The sequence below is a fragment of the Dasypus novemcinctus genome, chromosome 10, assembly GCF_030445035.2.
Source record: "Dasypus novemcinctus isolate mDasNov1 chromosome 10, mDasNov1.1.hap2, whole genome shotgun sequence".
NCBI lineage: Eukaryota > Metazoa > Chordata > Mammalia > Cingulata > Dasypodidae > Dasypus > Dasypus novemcinctus.
Window position 1 is genome coordinate 120,320,981 of NC_080682.1, and position 23,979 is coordinate 120,344,959.

General features: G+C 37.5%; 1 protein-coding gene across 4 annotated transcripts in view; it reads left to right on the forward strand.

Moving 5' to 3' along the window:
- The first annotated feature begins 83 nt into the window (after positions 1-83).
- The window catches only part of HIKESHI (heat shock protein nuclear import factor hikeshi), a 64,369-nt gene continuing 40,473 nt past the window's right edge, over positions 84-23,979 (forward strand). For 2 of the 4 annotated variants that reach the window (XM_004455249.5, XM_058306151.2), the window contains exons 1-3: positions 85-292; positions 3,303-3,540; positions 23,116-23,253. In XM_004455249.5, coding sequence (XP_004455306.2) covers positions 263-292; positions 3,303-3,540; positions 23,116-23,253 — 406 coding nt within the window. In that variant the 5' untranslated portion in view covers positions 85-262. Of the gene's footprint in view, positions 293-3,302; positions 3,541-23,115; positions 23,254-23,979 lie in introns of all 4 variants that reach the window. The other 2 variants (XM_004455250.4, XM_058306152.2) reach the window with 1 other exon arrangement.

Sequence of the window (23,979 nt, forward strand, 5' to 3'; positions counted from 1 at the left end):
TAGTCTCGCATTCGCTCTGGACCGATTTTTTTCCTTTGTAGGAGCGGCTGCGCGCAAGACCCGGAAGTACTCTCTGGCTAAGTAGGGAGGGTCAGAGGTCACAGGGACCTTTGGCGTCGTGTTTTGGCGTTGTCGCTATGTAGTGGTGGGGCAGTCCCCTTTCGCGCAAGTTCTGCAAGATTCCTGAGCTCGGCTAGGGTGGCAGCCCTAGGACTCCTCGTCGCGGGCTTCAGGTTCCCTGCTAAGTGGAGCCGCCGCCGCCATGTTTGGCTGTTTGGTGGCTGGAAGGCTGGTGAGGATGGGGCCGGGCGGCAGCAGGGAGGGGGCGGGACACTGAGGGCAAAACCCCGGGGGAGCGAGGGGGAGGGCCCGCCGCTGCGCGGGATGCGGGGAAGCCCGCTCACGTCCGCTTTTTGGCTCTGTGTGAGGGGGGCGAGTGGACCACTGGAGTGCTCTCCTTTGCTCAGCTTTGTTCCGATTAATTTGAATAGTTGCCATTTATCTAGTGTGCATTATGGACCAGGCTTTGGGCGGAAAGTTCTGTCAGTTATTCAGTTCAGCCTTTTCGTGTAACGCCTATTTGGCATCTCAGATTTCTTTCTCAACTCGTGACATATTTGTTACCGTTCCCATTTTGCAGTTAGACTTGAGCTCAGTCGGTAGTATTAAGTATCGCCTAAGCCCATACGGTGAGTTAGAGGTAAATTTGGGATTTGAATCTGGTTTGTAGAGCCCCGTTTCTGGAAGGAAGATGAAGATGCCTGGGCACCTAAAACTTAGTGAACTATACCAGAAGGATGTGACCCCCAATAAGGATGTGGCTTATTGGTCAAAAGAGATAATAACCTATCTTGCCATGTTATTCGAATTAAATGAGATGAATACTTGGAATTGTTGAGTAACAGAGGAAAGTGAATCTTGCTTGCCACCCTAGAAACCATCCAAAAATCCATTTTCATACTTGACTCCTTTCACCTAGAGTTGTTTTTCTTTCATTTTTATCCCTGCTTTTTCCATTTTGTTGAATTGTTAAGTTTTTCATCATCTTTTGATAATATGTTGTATTCTGGGCAGAGTTGTAAGTAACCGTAAAGATAAATTGAAGTTAACTAACTTCAGAAAGCTGCTCTTGAGTGACTGGGAGTCCTCTTGTGTTGATGGTGGTAATTAATAATTCTGGTGAGGTAATTTTGGATTGCTCCTGCTCTTGATAGGGAAAATGAAGGGACCACCCTGGAATGAATGTAGGCTTGAGTGAGTGTCATTAAATAAATACATTAAAAACTTGTTGTCACCTAATTAGGAAGAGCTTAGTTCTATCAGTTCTGTGCATCTATTTGCCCAACAACATACCACTATAAGGCATGTGCAGTACAGGTTTTGTCAGGACAAGACATTTTTGGGGTGTTTGGTTCTTTAGTTCTGGAGTATTAGAAAAGGTTAATCAAAGCAAAGGACGCATAGACCTAGTGATACCTCAAATCTTAACCTACGTTATTGTTAACCAAAACATTCACTTTATCCAACTTATGAGCCCAGTTTTTCATTCCTTGAAAAATTCTTTCATGAATAAAAGAGGTACTCTTTTTTTCGTAAAGGCAAGGATTAGATTTGTGTAACATGGATTTACTGAATGTCTGGTGCCCTGAACAAAGTTGACACTTTAGAATGATTTATTTTACAGATAATTATTTAAGGACTTGTAAGTAACGTAATTTCACATGCCGTCTAAGGTCATCTCATGCCAAAAATGATGAAATTGAATTTAATACTAGCATTTCTTTATATTTAAATTGTAGGGTTTTAAACTGGGTCAGGAAACTTCAGAAGAGGAAATCAGAACCTTTTTTTTTTTAAGATTTATATTTTATTTATTTCTCTCCCCTTCCTTCCCCCATTGTTTGCTCTCTGTGTCCATTCGCTGTATGTTTTTCTCTGTCCACTTGCATTCTTGTAAGCAGCAACGGGAATCTTTTTGTTGCGTCATCTTCCTGTGTAAGCTCTCCGTGTGTGTGGCTGCACTCCTGGGCTGGCTGTGCTTTTTTCACGCGGATTGGCTCTCCCTGGGGGGCGCACTCCTTGTGCATGGGGCTCCCCTACACAGGGGACACCCCTTTGTGGTACGGCACTCCTTGTGTGCATCAGCCCTGCGCTTTGGCCAACTCACCACATGGGTCAGGAGGCCCTGGACCTCCCATATGGTAGGCGAATGCTCTATCAGTTGAGGCAAATCCACTTCCCTAGAACTTGTTTTTAACAATACTTACCCTTGGTCTCTTGGGAATTTAATTTAGGGCTATGGACATTACACTATCGATAATAAATAGATGGAATTATGTAACAGATATGTGTTTTTCTTAAATGTTGTTGTAGTAGATGTGATATAATGAGGGAAAAATAAACATTTCCGTAACAATGAGCAAATATTAGGAAAGGAAAAGAAATTGCATTCTAGGTAATTAAAATTGAGCATTTACTGTCTTCAGAAACAATGGTAGTAATTCAGATTTGGTGTTTTGGTGAATAGATCAGCAATAGCAGTTAAAAACAAAACTAGGGGGGAGCAGGTGTAATTCAGTGGTTTGTGCACCTGCTTCCCATGTACAAGGTCCTGTGTTCAATCCTCGGGACCGCCTAAGAAACAAAACAAAACCAGAAAGCCTTACATAAGGTAAATTCTTGACAGCCTACCAACCTGAGTGCTCTCAAAATTAATACTTTTTACTAGTGATATAAATAGCAATTATCAGTTCTTTTCTAAAAGTGTAAAAAAGGAATTTTTCCTGTGAAAAATTTCTCAAACTTCAAAATAAGTTGACATTCTATTCCGGAACAGAAAATTAGATTATACAGTGAGTCAAGAGGAGGCTTTTATAAGTGTCCACTTAAATTCAAGTTAGAAATTTTATGTTTTATACAGTTACTTCTAGATTGCTTACGTACTTTAATCACATGGGTCTCTTCAAACTACAACATAAGACTTTGATGTGGTGGTACCTTGAACCACCTTTCATATTTGCAGTATTCTGAAGTTATTTAAATAAAGTCTTTTTAGAGTATTTCTGAAATAATTCTGTTATATTTCTAAAATATTTTCATTGTATGGTATTTTAAGTCTAAATATACATTTTTGGATTCTTTTTAAAAAATAACTATGGTATACTTATTAATTCTTTAGAGTATCAGATTAACCCAACTTTACAGGTTTTGACTTAAGTTGGTAATATAGTTTATAATGATATTATTACGGCAATATATACTCATGAAACTATTCAACTAAGACCTAGTTTTTTATTTTCTAGGTACAAACAGCTGCACAACAAGTGGCAGAGGATAAGTTTGTTTTTGACCTGCCCGATTATGAAAATATCAACCATGTTGTGGTTTTTATGCTGGGAACAATCCCATTTCCCGAAGGAATGGGAGGATCTGTCTACTTTTCCTATCCTGATTCAAATGGAATGCCAGTATGGCAGCTCCTAGGATTTGTCACAAATGGGAAACCAAGTGCCATCTTCAAAATTTCAGGTCTTAAATCTGGTAAGAATAATATATTAAAATACTTTCATTGTTAGTCAAACTTTTTTCTTAAGTAGCCTAACATGGAATATGTTTTTCATTTTCCATTATGTTTTTCTGATTGTAATGTAATACATAACATTAAAAAAAAATCAGATACAGAAACATTTGAAAAATAGTTTTGCTCCTCAAACTTCTCAATCTGTTGCCTCTTATACCACCCCACTCTCCACACTTGGAGAGAAACTCTCACTCTTAAATTTATTACATGTACTTCCATGGCACCACACACATGGAGAGCTGATGGAGCAAGATGATGCAACAAAAAAGAGACATAGTTTCCCAGTGCTACAGGATAATACATGTACTTCCAGACCCTTTGTATAATGATATATACCTTTGTAAAGGGATTTTTTTCTGACTTAATGGGTGTTCTAATAAAAAATAAGCGGAACCTTCTATAATTTAGAATATGCATATCTATGTTTTAAATCATAAATAAGCCAAGTAGACATGCATAGGAAATAAAATTAGAGTCCTTTTTTTCCATTAAGATTTTTTAACTCTTAGATTTGATTATCCTACCAACGTTCTGTTGGTTCTACTGGCATTGCAGATGTTGTACCTTATGGGGACATAATCCTTGCCTTGATACTTTGAGGTACTTTATGAGAATAAAACTAAATTAGGTGCCATTTATTCCCATTGACATTTTGTTTTCCTTTGAAAGTTCTTAGAATGCAAATATATTTTTTCCTAGAAATAGTTTGTAGAATCCAAGGGAAAATTATATTTAGGTAAAATGTAGGTAACATTTTTCATGTTTAATGAACATTTGGGGATTTATGGGGATTTAAAGATAATCATTAAACATTTACTGGACTATTTCATACTCCTGTAGGGGAATAACATTCTGTAGACCTGTAATTATAAGGGTAAAAAGTAATAGTGGATGTTTGTACAAAGTGTGCTAAGAGAATAGAAACAGAAGCAACTGACTTTTTTTTTTTAATGTTTTTATTTTTTATTTTCTAGGAGGTACTGGGGATTGAACCCAGGACCTCATATATATGAAGTGTGGGCCCAGCTGCTGAGCTTCACCCTCTCCATGCAATTAACTTTTTTTTTTGGAGGTACCAGAGATTAAACCCAGGATCTTGTACATGGGAAGCAGGTGCTCAACCACCGAACTACATCTACTCCCCTGTAATTTATTTTATAGGTCAGTAAATTTTAACCTGCTTAGGTCCTAGACCTATTTGATAGTGTTTGCAAAATATGTGACATAATGCAAATACTCAAGATTTGCATGTATTCTGAAACATGTCCATGTACCTTCCTTGTAAAGAACCTCTCGTGTAGATGTGGAGGACCAGTAAGCCATTGTCAGTAGGGGAATGACATGAAATTTTGTTTTTAGTCTATGGACTGTGTGGAGAATGATTTGGAGTAGTTCTAGCTGGATGGGGACTGTTTGTTAGCTACCACCTATTATTTTATATATTAGGAGAGTCACAAGAAGGAAGAAGAGTGCATTATTTAAAGCTAAAAGTTATCAAGTATTGATCAACACCAATCTCTAGATCCCAAAAGAGGCATGAATCCCTGCAGCCCTTCAAAAGGGGGTCCCATGAAATAAGTATCCCTAATTCCTAGGCTGGTCTTCAAGTATGGTTCCCCAAGAGCAGCATCAGCATCAGCATCACCTGGGACCTGGTTAGAAATTCGGATTCCTGGCTGGACCACGGGCCTACCGAATTAGAAACCAGGGTTGAGGCCCAGTAGTCTGTATTTTTTCTTTTTTTTTCACGTTTTTTTCTGAAATAATTTCAAACTTACTGGAAAGTTGCAAGAATAATACAAGGATTCCAACATATCCCATACCACCAGAAACCCGAATCTACCAATTTTAACATTTTGCTGCCTTTGCCGTTTATCTATTTTCTGAACATAGGTTGCAGACATCCTACTCCTTGAATACATACTACTTCCATATTCATTTCTTACAAACAAGGATATTCACTTACATAGTCACCTTAGGAATAGTTATCAAATTAAGAAGTGTAACCTTGATACAAAGTTTACATTTGATATTCCAGTTTTTTCTTTTTCTTTTTTAAGATTTATTTATTTTTATTTATTTCTCTCCCCTTCCCCCTCCCCCCCGCCCCCCACAGTTGTCTGCCCTGTGTCCATTCACTGTGTGTTCTTCCGTGTCCGCTTGTATTCTTGTCAGCAGCACCGGGAATCTGTGTCTCCTTTTGTTGCATCATCATGTTGTGTCAGCTCTCGGTGTGTGAGGCGCCATTCCTGGGCAGGCTGCACTTTTTTCGCGCTGGGTGGCTCTCCTTATGGGGCACACTCCTTGCATGTGGGGCTCCCCTACATGGGGACACCCCTACATGGCACAGCACTCCTTGCACGCATCAGCGCTGCACGTGGGCCAGCTCACCACATGGGTTAGGAGGCCCGGGGTTTGAACCTTGGACCTCCCATGTGGTAGGCAGATGCCCTACCTGTTGAGCCAAATCTGCTTCCCTCCAGTTTTTTCTTATGCATGAATAATGTCCTTTGAGCCTTTCTGCATTCATTTTTAAATCATATCCTATATCATGTCTTTCATTTAATTGTCATTATTTCTTTAGTTTCTGTCTTTTTATTAAATTGTGGAAATGTGTATACAACATGTCTTCCTATTCCACCCCTCCCAAGCATACCATTCTGTAGGATTAATCACATTCTCAGTGTTGCAGTATCCTCAACACCATCCATTTGTAAAACTTTCCTTTCACCCCTAACAGAAACCTCACTCTAATTTTGCATTACCTTCCTGTTTTAGTTTTCTTAACTGCTTAATGGTTGGCTTAAGCAATAAAAATTTATTGGCTCAAGGTTTTGAGGCGAGGAAAAGTCCAAATCAAGGCCTTATCAAGGTGATGCATCCTGCCCAAATCTGTGGCGCTCAGGAGCTGCCTGCCAGATCTAGGTCCTGGGCTCCTCTGTCACATGACAATACACGTGGTGGCCTCTGCTGGCCTCTCCCTTCCTTTCCTTTCACCCTGCAGAGCTACTCCCTTTAGCATTTCTTGTAGGACCAGTCTAGTGATGAGGAAGACCCTCCGCTTTTGTTTATCTGGGACTGTTTTAATTCCTTGCTCATTTTTGACAGACAATTTTGCTAGAAATAGAATTCTTGGGCAGCAAGTTTTTGCTTTTAGCACTTTAAATAATGTTATCCCACTGCCGCCTTGCCTCCGTGGTTTCCGACGAGAGTGCGGCACTTAATCTTTTTTTTTTTTAAAGATTTTATTCATTTCTCTCCCCTCCCTCCCCATTGTCCGCTCTCTGTGTCCATTCACTGTGTGTTCTGTGTCTGCTTGCATTATCAGGGCAAACTGTGTTGTCTCTTCTTTGTTGTGTCATCTTGCTGAGTCAGCTCTCCATGTGTGCAGCGCCACTCCTGGGCAGGCCACTCTTTTCTTCTTACAGGGCGGCTCTCCTTGCGGGGTACAGTCCTTTGCGTGGGGCACCCTTTTGCAGGATGCCCCTCTGTGGCACGGCACTCCTTGCCTGCGGCAGCACTGTGCGTGAGCCAGCTCATCACACAGATCAGGAGGCCCTGGGTATTAAACCGTGGACTCTCCACACGGAGATGCTCTATCAGTTGAGCCATGTCCGCTTCCCGCAGCACTTAATCTTATTGAATCTCCCTTGTATGTGACTGACTTCTCTCTTGTAGCTTTCAGAATTCTCTCTTTACCTTTTGCATTTAACAGTTTGGTTATAAAATGGCACAGTGTGGGTCTATTTGGGTTATCCCATTTGGAGTTTGTTGAGCATCTTGGATGTGTATATTCATGTCTTTTGTTAAATTTGGGAAATTTTCATCCATTTTTTTTTTTAAAGGTTTTCATCTATCTATCTATCTATCTATCTATCTATCTATCTATCTATCTATCTATCTATCTATCTATCTATCTATCTCCCCTCCCCCCTCCCCCCCCCCCCCCGCCCCGGTAGTCTGTTGTGTGTGTCTATTTGCTGCGTCTTCTTTGTCTGCTTCTGTTGTTGTCAGTGGCACGGGAATCTGTTTCTTTTTGTTGTGTCAGCTCTCCGTGTGGGCGGCGCCATTCCTGGGCAGCCTGCACTTTCTTTCATGCTGGGCGGCTCTCCTTATGGGGCACACTCCTTGTGTGTGGGGCTCCCCTACGCGGGGACACCCCAGTGTGGCACGGCACTCCCTGCGCGCCTCAGCACTCCGCATGGGCCAGCTGCACATGGGTCAAGGAGGCCTGGGGTTTGAACCGCGGACCTCCCATGTGGTAGGCGGACGCCCTATCCACTGGGCCAAGTTCGCTTCCCTGTTTTTTTTTTTCCATAGATAATTTTATTTCATTTATTCTTACTCATTTCTCCCTATTTAAATTATTAGGAAGGAAATTCTAGAATCACAACATGTAATCTATAAATAAATAATTACCTCTCTAAATGATAAGGCCTCTTTTTTTCCCCTTTAACATAACTTTAATACTATTATCACACCTAAAAAAACCTAGTAATTCCTTAATATTGAATTAATACCTGATCAGTATTCATATTTTCAATGATCACAAAAGTTTTATATTTATATATTTTTTAAGTTAAAATTTTTTTTATTATTTTCATCAGCATCCATAGAAGGTCCTTTTATTGCATTTGGTTTTTAGGTCTCAGTTACCTTTTATAAAAATTAAAGATTTAATGTATTTTCTGTCCCTTAGTTACAGTAAATTGGCAATTGGATTTAGAGGTTTGATCAGAGTTTGTTTAATTTTGTTTATATTTTGCAAGATTTTTATAGGTGGTGATGTGTTTGATTGGGAGGCTAATATATGGTTTACTCTTTTTTGTGAAATTAGTAGCCATTTATGTATAATGCTTATATTCTTTTTAATTCAGTAGGAATTCTAAATGATGATAGTCTAATTCTGTCATTTGCCTATTAGCTTTATTACCTCTATAAAGAGAAGCTTTTATGTTTGCTTACAGGAATATAGTCATAATAGAAAAAGCAGGATGAATGCTTGATTCTTTATCTGTATGTACCAATGTTCAAAATAAATAAGCCGATTCCTTAGCATCCTCCAAAGATAATCAGTGAGGTTTATTTCTTTTTGCAGAATTAATTGTATTATCATGATACAAATATATTTGATGTGTTCTAACCATTGGAATTCTATCAGGATTCACTGGACCCACTTTTAGGTTTTCAAGTTTCTTTTTTAAGCATATATTATTTCATGACTTTAATCTTTTCGAAAGAAAGCGTCTACGGAACAGAAAATTTACTTTTAAAAATTAACATATTTAACAGCTTATTGAGGTATAAAGCACATATTTATAGCCTATAATTTGCTAAGTTATGATATATGTCCACTCCCAAGAAACCATCACCACATTCACACAATGAACATAGTCATCACCTCCTAAGTTTCCTAGTGCCCTTTATTCTCTTCTGTCCTCTCTCCCACCCTGGCCAACTGCTTTCTGCAAATGCAAACTATTTCATAGTGATGTAGTTTTATATAAATGAGATCATACGTATGTATCTTTTTTGTTTGGCTCCTTTTGTTCTTTATAATTACTTTTGGAGTTACTCATGTTGTAGCACATAGCAGTTACTTTTCTTTTTTTATTGCTGGGTAATATTCCATTTTATGATTATATAACAATTTATCATTTACCTGGTGATGAGCATTTGGTTTATTTCCACTTTTTGACTTGTAAAAATTAAGCTGTTAGAAGAACATTTGTGTTCAAGTCTTTGTATTGCCGTTTGCTTTCATTTCTCTTGGGTCAATACCTAGGGATAGAATGGCTGGATCATATAATACTTGTATGCTTAACTTTTAAGAAACTGCCAACTATTTTCTAACATGGTGGTTCCTTTTTACATTATAACCAGTAGTGTATTAGAGTTCTAGCTCTTCCGTACTTGATATGGTCAGTTTTAGCCATTCTAGTAGTTGTGTAGTGGTATCCCATTGTGATTTTAGCTTGCATTTCCCTAGTGACTACTGAGAGTAAGCTTTTTTTCATATACTTATTTGCCATCTATGTCTTCCTTAGTGAAATGTCTATTCACATCTTTTGCTTATTTTTTTTAATTGGGTTTTATAATTTTTGAGTTTTGAGAGTTCTTTATTTATTCTCAATGCAAATTCCTTATCAGATATGTGCTTTGAAAATATTTCCCTCAATCTTTGGCTTGTCTTTTCTTTCTCCTAATAGTGTCTTTTGAGGTGCAGAAGTTTAAAATTTGATGAAGTTCGTTATATCAATCTGTCCTTTTCTGACTTGTGCTTTTGGTGTTGTATCAAGGAAATCTTTGCCTAATATTGTTGGGAGTTCCTAAGACTACCGTCAGATTCAGTGATTGGCTAGAAAGACTCATAGCACTCAGAGAAGCTGTTATATTCATGGTTTAATTTTATTACAGTGAAAGGATATAGATTAAAATTAGCAAACATACAAGGTACATTGGGCAGTGTCCAGGGAAGACTGGTACAAGCTTCAATATGTTGTTTCCCAGTGGGGTTGGATGGACAGTGCTTACATTCTCCTGGTTGAGCTGTATCAGCTAGGGAAGTGCGTCTGAGCCTTGGTGTCCAGGGTGTTATTGGTGGTTAGGCATGTAGGCACGGAGTGTCTGCGTGGATGATCTTAGTTACCCCAGTCTCCAGCCCCTCCTTAGGTCACATGATAGACATGGCCCAAGGTCCCCACCATAAATCACATTGTAGTATTAACTACCTGGCGTGGGCAATGGCCTTCGGTAAACAAAGTTGCTCTTATCAGACAGGATAATATAAGCGTGTCAGTGTCATATCTCAGGGGTTGGTCAAGTACCAGGACTTTTTTTGGAATGTGTAGGTGTGAATGCTGCACACTTACTGAATAAGTCTGCATATGTAATCCAGCATCATATTTTCTCCTATATTTTCTTCTGGAAGTGTTAGAATTTAAACTTTTACATTTAGGCCTGTAATCCATTTTGAATGAATTAATTTTTTTTTGAGATTTATTTTCTTCCCACCCCCCTCATTGTTTGCACTTACTGTGTCTGTTTGTCTTCTTTGTTTCTTTAGGAGGCACTGGGAACTGAACCTGGGACCTCCAATGTGGGAGGGAGGTGCCTAATTGCTTAAGCCACCTCCATTCCCTATATTGTTGTGTCTCTCATTATGTTCTTCTTCCTGTGTCTCTTTTTGCATCATCTTGCTTCACCTGCCCATAGCAGCAGCTTGCTGTCTTCTCTAGGAGGCTCTGGCAGTTGAACCACGGTCTTCCCATGTGATAGGCGGGAGCTCAGTTGCTTGAGCCATGTCTGCTTCCCTTAAGTTAATTTTAGAATTTAGTGCAAGGTATGGCTACTCAACAGTTCTGGCACCATTTGTTGAAAGACTAAGTCATGAAAACATTTATTTGTATACATAAGTCGTATGGTAGTGAGAGAAATAACAAAGCAGGGAGCAGAGGTTCCTGATGCCTTCCAAAGAGGATGAGCAGGACAGTGAGCTAGTGTGATGGGCAGGCATGGTAAGCTGACATGACAAGATGACGCAACAAAAGACATGAGGAAAAACGTAACTAGAGATAGAACAAAGCAGAGAACGGAGGTGGCTTAAGTGATTAGGCTCCTCCCTCCCACATTGGAGGCCCCAGTTTCAGTTCCCAGTGCCTCCTAAGGAAACAAGACAGACAGACACAGCAAGTGTAAATGAAGGGGTGGGGAGAAATAAATAAATCTTTTTAAAAAATTCATTTGGTATTCATTTGGGAGCTTTCAAACTGCTCTGTATTAAAATAAAAGCTTTTGTAATTTGTTTACGTATTATTTAGAAAAGAAAGAAGGAAATAGAAATAATATAGTTTCACTAACAATAAAATGCTAGTTGCAGAACCTTAGAATGGATGGACATGGGTATTTTTAGTAATAAACAGTACAGGAGGAGGAGAACTAATTGGGGGAAGAGGGAGAAAACGTTTTCAGTTGAGTTTAAAGAACCTGTGGGACAAGATAGCACCTTAATTATAAAGTAGTAGATTTTCTTTGTATAGCAGTAGGCTAATAGCTAACCATTAGCCTTTTGCATACTGGGAAAATGTGGGATGTAGTAGGCCTAATTTTGTACCCCAACTCATAGGCATTGATTAAGGATCTTTTGATGGTTTTTAGAGATGTATTAGATATATTGTATGTTTAAACATCCCCACCGTATCTTTTCTCTTTGCCAAGCCCAGGTCATAAGTCTCTTGTACTGTCCCCAGATTTGCCAACATTCTGAGTTGGGAAAGAGGCACACACATCCTTTTTCATTTATGATCAGCACCCTCTTCCCTGCTGGAGATGCTTTGGGGACAGTGAACAGTGCTTTCTTCCATCCTTTATGTACTGCCTTTAGCAGTCTTTTTTTGCCAAGATATTTGCGTCTGGAGGGCACTGTAGGATAGTAAGAACCCAGAAACCTTTTTCCAACCTAGAGAAAATTCAGCAGTCAAAACTGAACTAATCCAATTACTGTAATTTAAGTTGAAATAATAATTACTGAGATGTATTTTCTGTTGTGGAGTTAGATTTTTAGAAAACAGTGTAAAACTCAATCCTAGAGTAATTCTTAATCCAGTAGGGGGAAATGGAGTTATTTCCGTTATGATGAGTAGATTAGATCTTTTATTCTCTTGCCTCTTTTTAAATAAAATGTGGAAGTGGATGTGGGTCAAGCAGTTGGGCACCCACCTCACACACGGGAAGTCCTGGGTTTGGTTCCCAGTGCCTCCTAAAGAAGATGAGCCGGTACAACGAGGTGATGCAGTGATCTGACGAATGAGCAGACACAATGAGCAGGGAGCAGATGTGGTTCAAGCGATTGGGCACCCGCCTCCCACATGGGAGGTCCTGGGTTTTGTTCCCAGAGCCTCCTAAAGAAGACGAATGGACACAACAGGCAAAGACAGAGCAGACACAGTGAGCAGACAATGAACAGACAGACGAGGGAGCCATCTCAGGAGGTGTTGGGGAATAGTGTTTCTCATCTTTGTATTATAGCATGGCTTTTTTTTAATAGGAGAATTTGTGGGATTATAAAAATATGATTCATAAAATGCAGGATTCCCATATCACACTCTATTATTAACACTTTGAACTGGTGTGGAACATTTGCTACAATTGATGATAGCATATATTTGTAACTATTATAATAATTGTAGTCCATGGTTTAACTTTGGGTTCACTGTGTAGTGTAGTTAAATGGATTTTTTAAAAAATTTTATTCTGTTACTATATGTATATTCTGGCATACCCCCTTTTATCACATTCAGATATATGTCAGTGCTGTTAATTACATTCACAGTGTGGCGCTACCATCACCACCATTCAGTACCAAAACATTTCCATCATTCTGTATAGGACCCCTTACATTTTAATTTCCCATTCCCTATCCCCATCCCATCCACTGGTAACCTATATTCTAGATTCTGACTCTGTGAGCTTGCTTATTATAATTATTTCAAGTAGTGAGATCATAAAATATTTGTCCTTTAATGTCTGGCTAATTACACTCAACATGATGTCTTCAGGGTTCTTCTATGTTGTTGTATATATCATTCCTTTTTACAGCTGAATAATGTTCCATTACATGTCTATACCACATTTTTTTACCCATTATTTGGTTGATGGACACTTGGGTGGCTTCTATTTTTTGGCAATTGTCGAATAATGCTGCCTTGAACATCAGTTTGCAAATATCTGCTCAAATCCCTGCATTCAGTTCTTTTGGGTGTAAAACTAGTCGTGGGATTGCTGGTTATATGGTAGTTCTATACTTAGTTTTCTAAGGGACTGCCAAACTGTCTTCCACAGAGACTGCACCATTTTACATTGGAACCAACAATGGATGAGTGTTCCTTTTTCTCCAACACTTATTTTCCTGTTTTTTTTCTAACTATACAGCAGCCATACTAATGGATGTGAAATTGTCTAACACAAGGTCCTGAAGTTGCTTCTTTATGTGTTCTTCCAGGGGGTTGATAGTTCTTCTGCTCTTATGTTTAGAGCTTTGACCCTTTTTGCTTTGTTTTGTTTTTTAAGATTTATTTTATAAATTTATTTCTCCCCATCCCCTTGTTTGCATTTGCTGTGTCTATTTTTGTTGTGTGCTGGTCTTCTTTTTTAAGGAGGCACAGGAAACCAAACCTGGAATTTCCCAAGTGGGAGGGAGGCGCCTAATTACTTGAACCACCTCTGCTCCCTGCTTTGTTGTGTCTCTTACTATGTTTTCCTCCATCTGTCTAGTTAGGTCATCTTATTGTGTCAGCTGGCTGCACCAGCTTGCTGTCTTGCTTGTCTTCTTTAGGAGGCACCGGGACCCAAACCTGAACCTCCCATGTGGTAGGCGGGAGCTCAAGCGCTTCAGCCACATCTGCTTCCCAGCTTTGATCCATTTTGAGTTGATTTTGTATAAGGTGTGACGTGTAGGGGTCCTCTTTTTTTCCTCAAATGGAGATAGAGTTTTCCCAGCACCATTTATTGAAGAGCCTATTTCCCAATTGAGTGGCTCTGCCTCCTTGTCAAAAACCAGTTGGCTATAAATGTGAGGTTTGATTTCTGAGCTCTCAATTTGATTCCATTGTTCTGTATGTCTGTCCTTGTGCCATTACTATATGCTGTTTTGATTACTGTGGCTTTGTTTCAAAATCAGAAAAAAAAATTTTTTTTTAAGATTTATTTTTATTTATTTCTCTTCCCTCCCCCCCCCCAGTTGTCTGTTCTCTGTGTCCATTTTTCTGTGTGTTCTTCTTTGTCCGCTTCTGTTGTTGTCAGCGGCATGGGAATCTGTGTTTCTTTTTGTTGCATCATCTTCCTGTGTCAGCTCTTCATGTGTGTGGCACCATTCCTGGACAGACTGCACTTTCTTTTGCACTGGGTGGCTCTCCTTACAGGGTGCACTCCTTGTGCATGGGGCTCCCCTATGCGGGGGGCACCCCTGCATGGCACGGCACTCCTTGTGCACATCAGCACTGCACATGGGCTAGCTGCACACGGGTCAAGGAGGCCCGGGGTTTGAACCGCAGACCTCCCATGTGATAGACAGACGCCCTATCCACTGGGCCAAGTCCGCTTCCCAAAATCAGAAAATTTTAAGATCAGAAGGTATGAGTCCTCCAACTCCATTCTTCTTTTTATGATGACTTTAGCTATTAGAGGTCTTTTTTTCTACAATATAAATTTGATGATTGGCTTTTCCATTTCAGCACAGAATTTTGATTGGAATTGCATGGAATCTCTAGATTGTTTTGGGTAGGATTGACAGCTATTCATTCTTCCAGTCCATGAACACAATGTCCTTCCATTTATTTAGGTCATCTTTGTCTTATTTTAGCAGTGTATTGTAGTTTCTGTGTTCAAGTCTTTTATCCTTTGTTAGATTTTTTTCCCTAGATATTTGATTCTTTTAGTTGTTATTGTAAATAAAATTTTTCCCTTGATTTCTTCTTCTAATTGTTCATTGCTTGTATATGTAAACACTATTCATTTTTGGATATTGATCTTGTACCCCACAATTTTGCTGAATTCATTTATTAGCTCTAGGAGCTTTGTTGTGCATTTTTCAGGGTTTTCTGTATAAAGGGTCATGCCATCTGCAAGTAGGGTGCCTTTTATCAGTTTGAATGCCTTTTATTTCTTTTTCTTGCCTAATTGCTCTGGTGAGAACTTTCGTTACTTCCGTGGTAACAGTGGGCATCCTTGTCTTGTTCCTGCTCTTGGAAGGACTTTCTGTCTTTCATCATTAAGTAAGATATTAACTGTGAGCTTTTCATATGTGTCCTTTACCATATTGAGGAAGTTTCCTTCTATTCCTAGTGTTCTAAATGTTTTTATCAAATGGGGTGCTGGATTTTGTTAAACGCCTTTTGTATATCAATTGAGATGATGTTTGTTTGTTTTTTTCCTCCCTTCATTGTGTTAATATGGTTATAACATGGCTTTTCATAATTTTACCTATGTAAACAAATCATCAAGGCTGTACTTGTGATAGGTAAAATTACAATGCTTTATTAAAGAGCAATAAAGCAGCTTAAAATAGAGACTTTAGTGCATGTTAACATTAGAGAAGTGATAAAATGTTAAAATGTTTTGGGTGGTTCTTTACTAGTAAGTTGTTTGGAAAGTTCTTTCTGTTTAAAATATTAGAATTATTAATTTATATATAAATTAATATTTGTAGTAGAAAATGGTGTATTAAATATAATAGTAGCTGGACTTGTAATGGATTTATATTTTTCAGCCTGGGGTATAAGTTTGATTGTATCAGGCAATTCTAGCAAACTAGCAAGTTGTTATATATCGGGATGGGGAATGGGCATGGTGAAGTAACTACAGAGAGTTGTGATTGAATTGGAAATTGATGTCAATAACATCTAACAGAATTTTGTGGGAGCAGGTAGGGTAGAGACATAGTTCAAGTGAAGCAAATTTCATGTTCAGAAATTTGGCAGCATTTGCTCTTCTGTGCTGGGTGATGAAGAGATTTCTTAACTTTGTACAGAAAGATCTGGACAGTGACAAGAGGACTCTTGGTTGGGAGATCTAGCTGGTATGGCATCTTTAAAAGAATTTTTTTTTAAGATTTATTTTATTTATTTTATTTATTTCTTCCCCACTCTTCATTGTTGGTGCTTGCTGTCTGCTCTCTATGTTTGTTGTGTGCTGTCTGTGTCTGCTGGTCTTCTTTTTTCTCAGGAGGAACTGGGAACCGAATCCCGGACCTCCAATGCGGGAGGGAGATGACCAGTTACTTGAACCACCTTTGCACCCTACTTTTTGTGTCTCTCATTGTGTTTCCTCATTGCATCAGCTCGCCGCACCAGCCTGTCATGCCAGCTCACTGTCTGGCTTATCTTCTTTTAAAGATTTATTTATTTTTATTTATTTAATTCCCCTCCCCTCCCCTGGTTGTCTGTTTTCTGTGTCTATTTGCTGCGTCTTGTTTCTTGTTTCTTTGTCCGCTTCTGTTGTCGTCAGCGGCACTGGAAGTGTGGGCGGCACCATTCCTCGGCAGGCTGCTCCCTCCTTCGCGCTGGGCGGCTCTCCTTATGGGTGCACTCCTTGCGCGTGGGGCTCCCCTACGCGGGGGACACCCTGCATGGCGCGGCACTCCTTGCGCGCATCAGCACTGCGCATGGGCCAGCTCCACACGGGTCAAGGAGGCCCGGGGCTTGAACCGCGGGCCTCCCATGTGGTAGACGGACACCCTAACCACTGGGCCAAAGTCCGTTTCCCTGGCCTATCTTCTTTAGGAGGCACCAGGAACTGAACCTGACACCTCCCATGTGGTAGGTGAGTGCCCAACTGTTTGAGCCACATCCACTTCCCCAGTATGGCATCTTGAAAACAGTTACTGCGAGTTTTATTTTTATTTGAGAGATGATTCTTTGTAGACTTGAGTTCTGAAAAGGAGTTGTATGATTAATTCCAGCCTAGTGCTGGGGACATTCTGAGGGTGGCCATTAAGAAATAAGATACAACTAAAATTTGAAAATATATAATATTTGAAAATATAAAATGAAAATATTTTAAGAAACAAGAGAAAACTTTGCTTTTTCATCTTTTGGACATGGGATATAGAAATCCTTGAGATAAAAAATAAGGGCACAAGCTTAGGAGATAGGATTTTGTAGTTGGAAAATTTGAGCAAGTTTAAGTAAGTCCATTGCAATTTTGATTTTAGATGTTGGCCTTGGTCTTTATAATGTGGAAGAGACATCAAGAACTTTGCGGAAAATATGAAGAACTGGCAGTTCTCTATAAAGAAATTCTTTGATTTATAGGAAGCTCATGCAAATTCAAGTCAGTACATACAAGGGCATAGTAACAAAATTAAATTTTGTTTGTAAGTCTTTTCCTATACCATACTTCTTTTTTTAAAATTATTTTTTATTATTTATGTTTACCACAAGCTGTTAAGGATGAGAAAGTGATTGTAGAGGCTCCCTGCGGAGAGAAAGGTATCAAGGGAGACAGAATGATGATTGGTTAGAGAAACAACAGCTTGTGATGTGATCAATTTTTTCTTACTATATGTTTTTTCATGTATGTATTATATATAATTATATACACCTATAATTTTTAGTGATTTAAAGTGAAATATGTGTACTCAGGCTACTTTTTTCATTTAGTTTTCTGGCATGTTCTTTTTATATGACTTTTAGGGTAAAATATCCAGAAAATTATGAGAAAGTTTTGACACTTGGCTATACTATGACTTTTAAGTTGTCTATTTCCATTATGAAAGTGTGGGAAATATTTTAAGAAATTCATTAGGCATTTCTGTTAAGTTAATTACAGAAGAAAAAAGTATCTACTTATATAGTTGAGACTTGTTGTAAATTTTATTTATTGAGTGATTACTGAATGTTTACTTCATTCTTAGTACTTGTGCTTAAAATCGATGACTACTCTCAGGATCTGTATGTGTGTGTAAATATTAAAATACCACCACAAGACCATGTCCAAAGGAAAAGATTAAAGTGAGCTAATTGAGAATGGCTCTGTGGAAGACTAGAGATTGATTTTGAAGTAAGGGTCAAGTTTGGATGTTACAGAGTAGGAGGACGGGAATTGCATTTAGAGGAGATCAAAGTCATAAAAGTAGGAATAAACACTGTACTTTTAAGTGACAATGAGGAGGAGACTTTTATGGGTGGCATGATAGACATATTAGGGAAGAGTGTAAGGTGAGATTGTAAAGGCCAAGAAGGTTAATGCTAGATGAAGTTTAAATATTTTCTGGTTGGCAAGTGTTTGAGCAAGAGATTGGTATTTAAAATGATGCTTAACCCTGTCAGTGGGGCTTATTTTAGAATATACTATGAACTATTCCTCCAATGTATTGGAGTTGGACTCATTTATAATTTTCCTACACATGAGTCTTATGCCTCTTTTATTTGAATTTATAATTAGCACTATACCAAGTAAATGTGTGTTCCAGAAACTGAAATCTTCTGGCTGTTCATATGCCAGTTGAACCCTGTGTCTCAGCAGAGTTGCAGCCAGCACCTACCCTCCACTTCCTTAGACTCACCCAGGACAACTAACAAAAAGACGATGTTGGGCAATGCCAGTCCCCCAAAACAGTATCTGCAACTGTAAGCAAGACAGTTCCATCCATCCGCCCCAAGGAATCTCAGCCCCGTCTCAATTGGAAGCAGAGCGGGCATCACCATCCCAAGATCCTCAAGATTCAGGAATGAGCAAACATAAAGGGGGAATGCAACTATGGAGTAAAATAAAGTATACTCATTATTATTATAGTAATGAAGAAGTTGTAATACTGACGTAAAAGCAGTGATCACCAGAGAGTCTGAGGGGGGAGAGAGGGAAGAATAGGCATAACATAGGGCATTTTGGGGACATTGGAATTGTTCTGTATGACATTGCAATGACAGATACAGGCCAATATACATTTTGTCAAAACCTATAAAATGGTGTGGGGCAAAGTAAAACCATAATGTAAATTATAGACTGTGCTTAGTAGCAATGCTTTAAAATGTGTTCAGTTGGAGCAAATATACCACATTAATGAAAGATGTTGTTAATGGGGAAGTGAGTGGAAGGTGGGGTATATGGGAATCTCCATTGTTGTTTTCAACATTACATTTATGAAATCTAAAGCTTCTTTAATTAAAAAAAGTTTCGTAGAGTGAGATGTGAATCTGGTATGTTGTTTCACAGTCTTAGTCAAGTACATGCTTTATTCGATTCTGTGTGCTTGTATTAAGTTTAAAAAAATGTGAAAACAGTATTCATCTAGTGAACTGAGAATCTGATATGCTATTTTGTTTTGGAAACTGAGTAGAAGACATGTTTCGTTCACTTCTATGTGCTTGTATTGACTTACAAAGAACTTTAAAACACAATTTCATCCAGTTTTCTGTGAATCTGGTATGTTGCTTAGTTTCACAAACTGAGTAAAATGCATGCTTTATTCACATTTATGTGCTTATATTGACTTACAGTGTAAAAACTCAAGTGTCTTTGAGTGAGCAGGGAATTGGGTATGTTTCCCCCCACACATAAACTGAGTAGAGTACATGCTTCATTCACTACTATGTGGTTGTATTGAATTACAAAGAATGTTAAGAGAGAAGATTCATCTATTGAGCTGTAAATCTGGTATATTGGTTTTTTTTTTTGTTGTTGTTGTTGGTTTTGTTTTTCCCCTTTAACTGAGTAAAATACATGCTTCATTTATGTCTGTGCCTGTATTTACTTACAAAGAATAGTAAAAGTTTCATCTAGTAAGCTGTGAATCTATATGTTACTTAGTTTCACAAACTGAGTAAAAGATTGGCTTCATTAAAAAAAAAAAGAAAAAGATGGTTAAGGAAATTCATGTCTGAGATGGCTTGGAAAATCTTGAGATTAGAGCCGGTTAGGAATGAATGAAGGCTGAAGGAAAGGGTAACATATATTAAATATCTGCTATTTGCAATGTTCTGTGGCTTTCACATATATTATCTATTTAATCGTTAACAATAGCCTTTAGAGGTGAGTATTGTTAGACTTGGTTTTTAAGAGGCAGAATTTCAGAGAGGTTAAATATTTTGCTCATAGTCTGCCAACTTAGGTGATATGTATAGAGCTACCTCTTTCAAACAGTTGTATGTTGTATGGCAATACCTTAATTTATTTAATGCCCTATTAATGGAAAATTGTGTTCTTTCCATTTTTTATTGTTTTTCTAGTTATGCTAAAATATCCTTACACATATCTTTGTACATATTTTCTAGCACTATTTCTATAGAAGAAACTCCTAGAAGTGGAACTGAATTCCTGGATTAAAATGTCCTTTAAAACAAATGATATAGGAGGCCTGGAGAAAGGGTACTGAAAGTGGATAATGGATCATGATTGTCATGGCAGTTTTTAGAGAGTCGTAATAAAGGTACAGTGTGCTTGGTACTATGTAAAAAACAAATAGAGTGTATCCCTCTCAGGTATAGTAACAGAGTAAGCCATGAAATATTAGAAGGCCTATTTAAAAAACTAATGTAATTCCTTAATTTTATTGCTGAGTCTTTTGAGATCTATAATGCTTTAGAGCATTTCTTAACTAGAGTAGGGATTAGGATTCAGATACTTAGATTTTTAGTTTACTTTTCTAACTGTAGTCTTTTCTACTCCCAAGGCAAATTTAAGGAGAAAAGAATTATTTTCAAATTACTTTCCATTGTTTTATGTGTGTTTATAGTTCATAGTTCACATATTTATAGCTGCTGTGTTCTGCCATGTCTTAAAGTACTATTGGTTCTCCCTTTCTAGTCTTCTCTCCTTTATTAACCAAGTAAAAGTGGGAAAGAGACACATTCTGATCTTCAGATGAAATGGGGTAGGAATAGCAGATGAAGTTTTTTTTTCCTACTTGTTTAAATGGTAGTATAGTGTTAGACTTTAAGTTATGGTTTGATTACCCACTCCTTGTTGGACATTTTGACTTTTTAAAATTTTTACAAATGTTTGAACATTTTTTCCCCCAAGTGTTCATTGCTAGTATATAGAAATACAGTTGGTTTTTGAATATTGACTCTGTATCCTGAAGTATGTAGGAAAGGCCAACATATATATACATATATATTCATACACATGTGTATATAATGTTTGTACATATAATTGATATATATCTCTTGGCTAAACTCCTTGATTCTAGTAGTGTTTTTTTTTTTTTTGGTAAAACCTTGGGAATTTATACACACATGATCCTGTCATGTGAAAAAGACCTTTTTACTTCACTCTAATTTTTGTGCTTTTCATTTCTTTTTCTTGCCTTATTTCGTTGTCTAGGACTTCCAGCAGCATGTTGAATAGATGTGGTTAGAGTGCAGTGAGGCAAGAAAAAGAAATAAAGTGCATAATGAGTTAAAAAGTAGACTCTTCTTATTTCCTAAGTTCATATAAAATTGGTAATTTGACCCTTAGAACAATATGAAGTGTCCTTTATCTCTAGAAATTGTCCCTTGTCTTAAAGTCTACTTTTATGTATGATTTATGTAGCCAAACAGGTTTTTTTTGTAATTAGTATTATGACATACTTTTTCTATCCTTTCACTTTTAACTTGTATGTTTCTAGTACAAAACTGGTATATAGTTGTGGGTTTTTAAAAATTAACCCATTCTTGTAGTCTCTGCCTTTTAATAAGTATTTAGTCCATTAATATTTAATGTAGCTATAGATAAATTTTTATCTTGCTGGGGTTTTTTTCTTCTTTTGGTTTGAGTATTTTAATGGTTGCTTTTCTTTTGGTTTGAGTTTTTTGTTTTCTTTTTTCTTTTTTCATTTTTCATTATTGCTGGTTTGAGTTTTTTAATGGTTGCTCTAGGATTATAATATGCATCATTAACTGCACAGATGAGCATGAATTAACATTATAAAAAGCATCTATAGTTGACAATAAAGAAACCAGAATTCCTTATTTTTTATAGTCTTGTCTTCAGTTTTCCTTACTATCTTAGGCCACTTAGTGAAATTCTAAATATAATGACAAAAACTTTATGGTTTGAATGAAATTTGGGTGATTTGTTTTGAATTAAAGATATTTTCTCCTTCAACATCTTGGTTCCAAAGTTCAGCATTGAGGTGCTTAATACATGCAAGGGAATCACCCATGGGTAACAGGAAGCCACATGTTCCATCATAAAACTCTGCATAATTTTCCCAAAGTTCAGAATTTTCACACCCTTCATAATTGAATAGCAGAGGCAAAAAGTATTATTTATCTACTTTCACTTTGACTTAATCTAGTTCAGAGAAGTAGTTTCTGATCGGATCTGTGTTGTCCTGGGAATTTTCTTAATGGACTGAATCTTTAATTTCTCAATGAAGTCTTTTGGGAGATAGGCTGCTTTTCTGACGTGTGTCTGTCTCATTAACATAAAAGGTCTCTGGAATTAGAATTAGAAATCCATTTCCCCCACATACCTAGATATTTCTTTCTATTAATATTTCACTCTGTAATATTAGTACTGTCGTATCAGTGCATTTTTTTCTGAATATTTTCAGTGTTTTTTTGAAACTTTGCCTTAAAATGTATTACCTGGGTTCAGAAAATGATACCTAACCATAGTATTATTAACCTGCAAGATGCATAAGAAAACTTGGGAGTCCTTTAGTATTCAGATAGTAGGCCAACTGAATACTGTTTTCGTTATAACGACTTAAACAGCTGTTAAAACCTGTAACAACTATGAATAATGAGTTGCCATGTAAGGTTAAATTTAAGAGTTTTGATTTATGATATATCAGGAACATGAGTACAATGTTTTTTAAATTCTGGTTTCAAAACTTGATTCTGAATTTAGAAGGAGGAAACAGTTTCTTTACCAAAAATATGTAACTGAAAGAATTTATATTATGCATATAAATGCATGTTTATATGCATATTTTTCTGTCAAAGATAAATATTTATAGAGTACATGTACTATTTGAAGAGTTTGCTTAAGCCACATCCACATACTCTATACCCATGAAGTTCAACTTAAAACCTTCCTTTTCTCTGTAGGTTTACTTATTTGTAAAGTGTTTCAAGAGACAATGAGGAAATGGCTCAATGCCTCAGTCAGGGAAAATTCCAGTGACATCTACAGTCAAGAATTATATGGAAAATGGGAAACAGAAGAGGCCGATATTGGAAGAGCAGGTGGGGGAGTAGGAGACACTAGGTCAAATATAATAAAAACACTTATGTAGAGCTTTATGAATAAAGAAAATTTCATGTTTTCTGTAGCACTTCTGTATGTGATTATGCTTAATTTAAGAATGAGTAATAATTATTCAAGTCACCTGTGGAAGAAAGACGAGCGGTTATATGATTATGTGAATAAATTAGAGTGATGTGATAGAGCTTTGTACAATGTTCTTGCTTATGAGCAAAGGCTAACATTTTGTTTCAGGCCTTTCAAGTAAATTAGTCATCTGAACGGTGGGGTTTTACTTTATTTTTTTGCTAGTGCCCTCCTGTGAGGTACTGTTAATAATTTGGAATGAAATTCTGAAAGTGACAGTTCTGGTATTTTCTTTCTTTTTTTTTTTTTTACATTAAAGATTTTTTAAAACTTTCATTTTGAAATAATTTTAAAATTAGAGAAGAATTTTAAGAATAAGTACACAACTTCCTTACTTTTTTCTCCCATTTACATCAATTGTTATTTTCCTCCATTTTATTTATTACTCTTTGGATATATATTATTTGTTTTTCTGAAACACTTGAAAGTAAATTGTAGACATCCTCCTCCTTTACTCTTTTTTTTTTTGTCTTTATTTCTTTTTAATGTTACATTAAAAAAATATGAGGTCCCCATATACCCCCTACCCCCTCACCCCATTCCTCCCATAACAACAACCTCCTCCATCATCATGGGACATT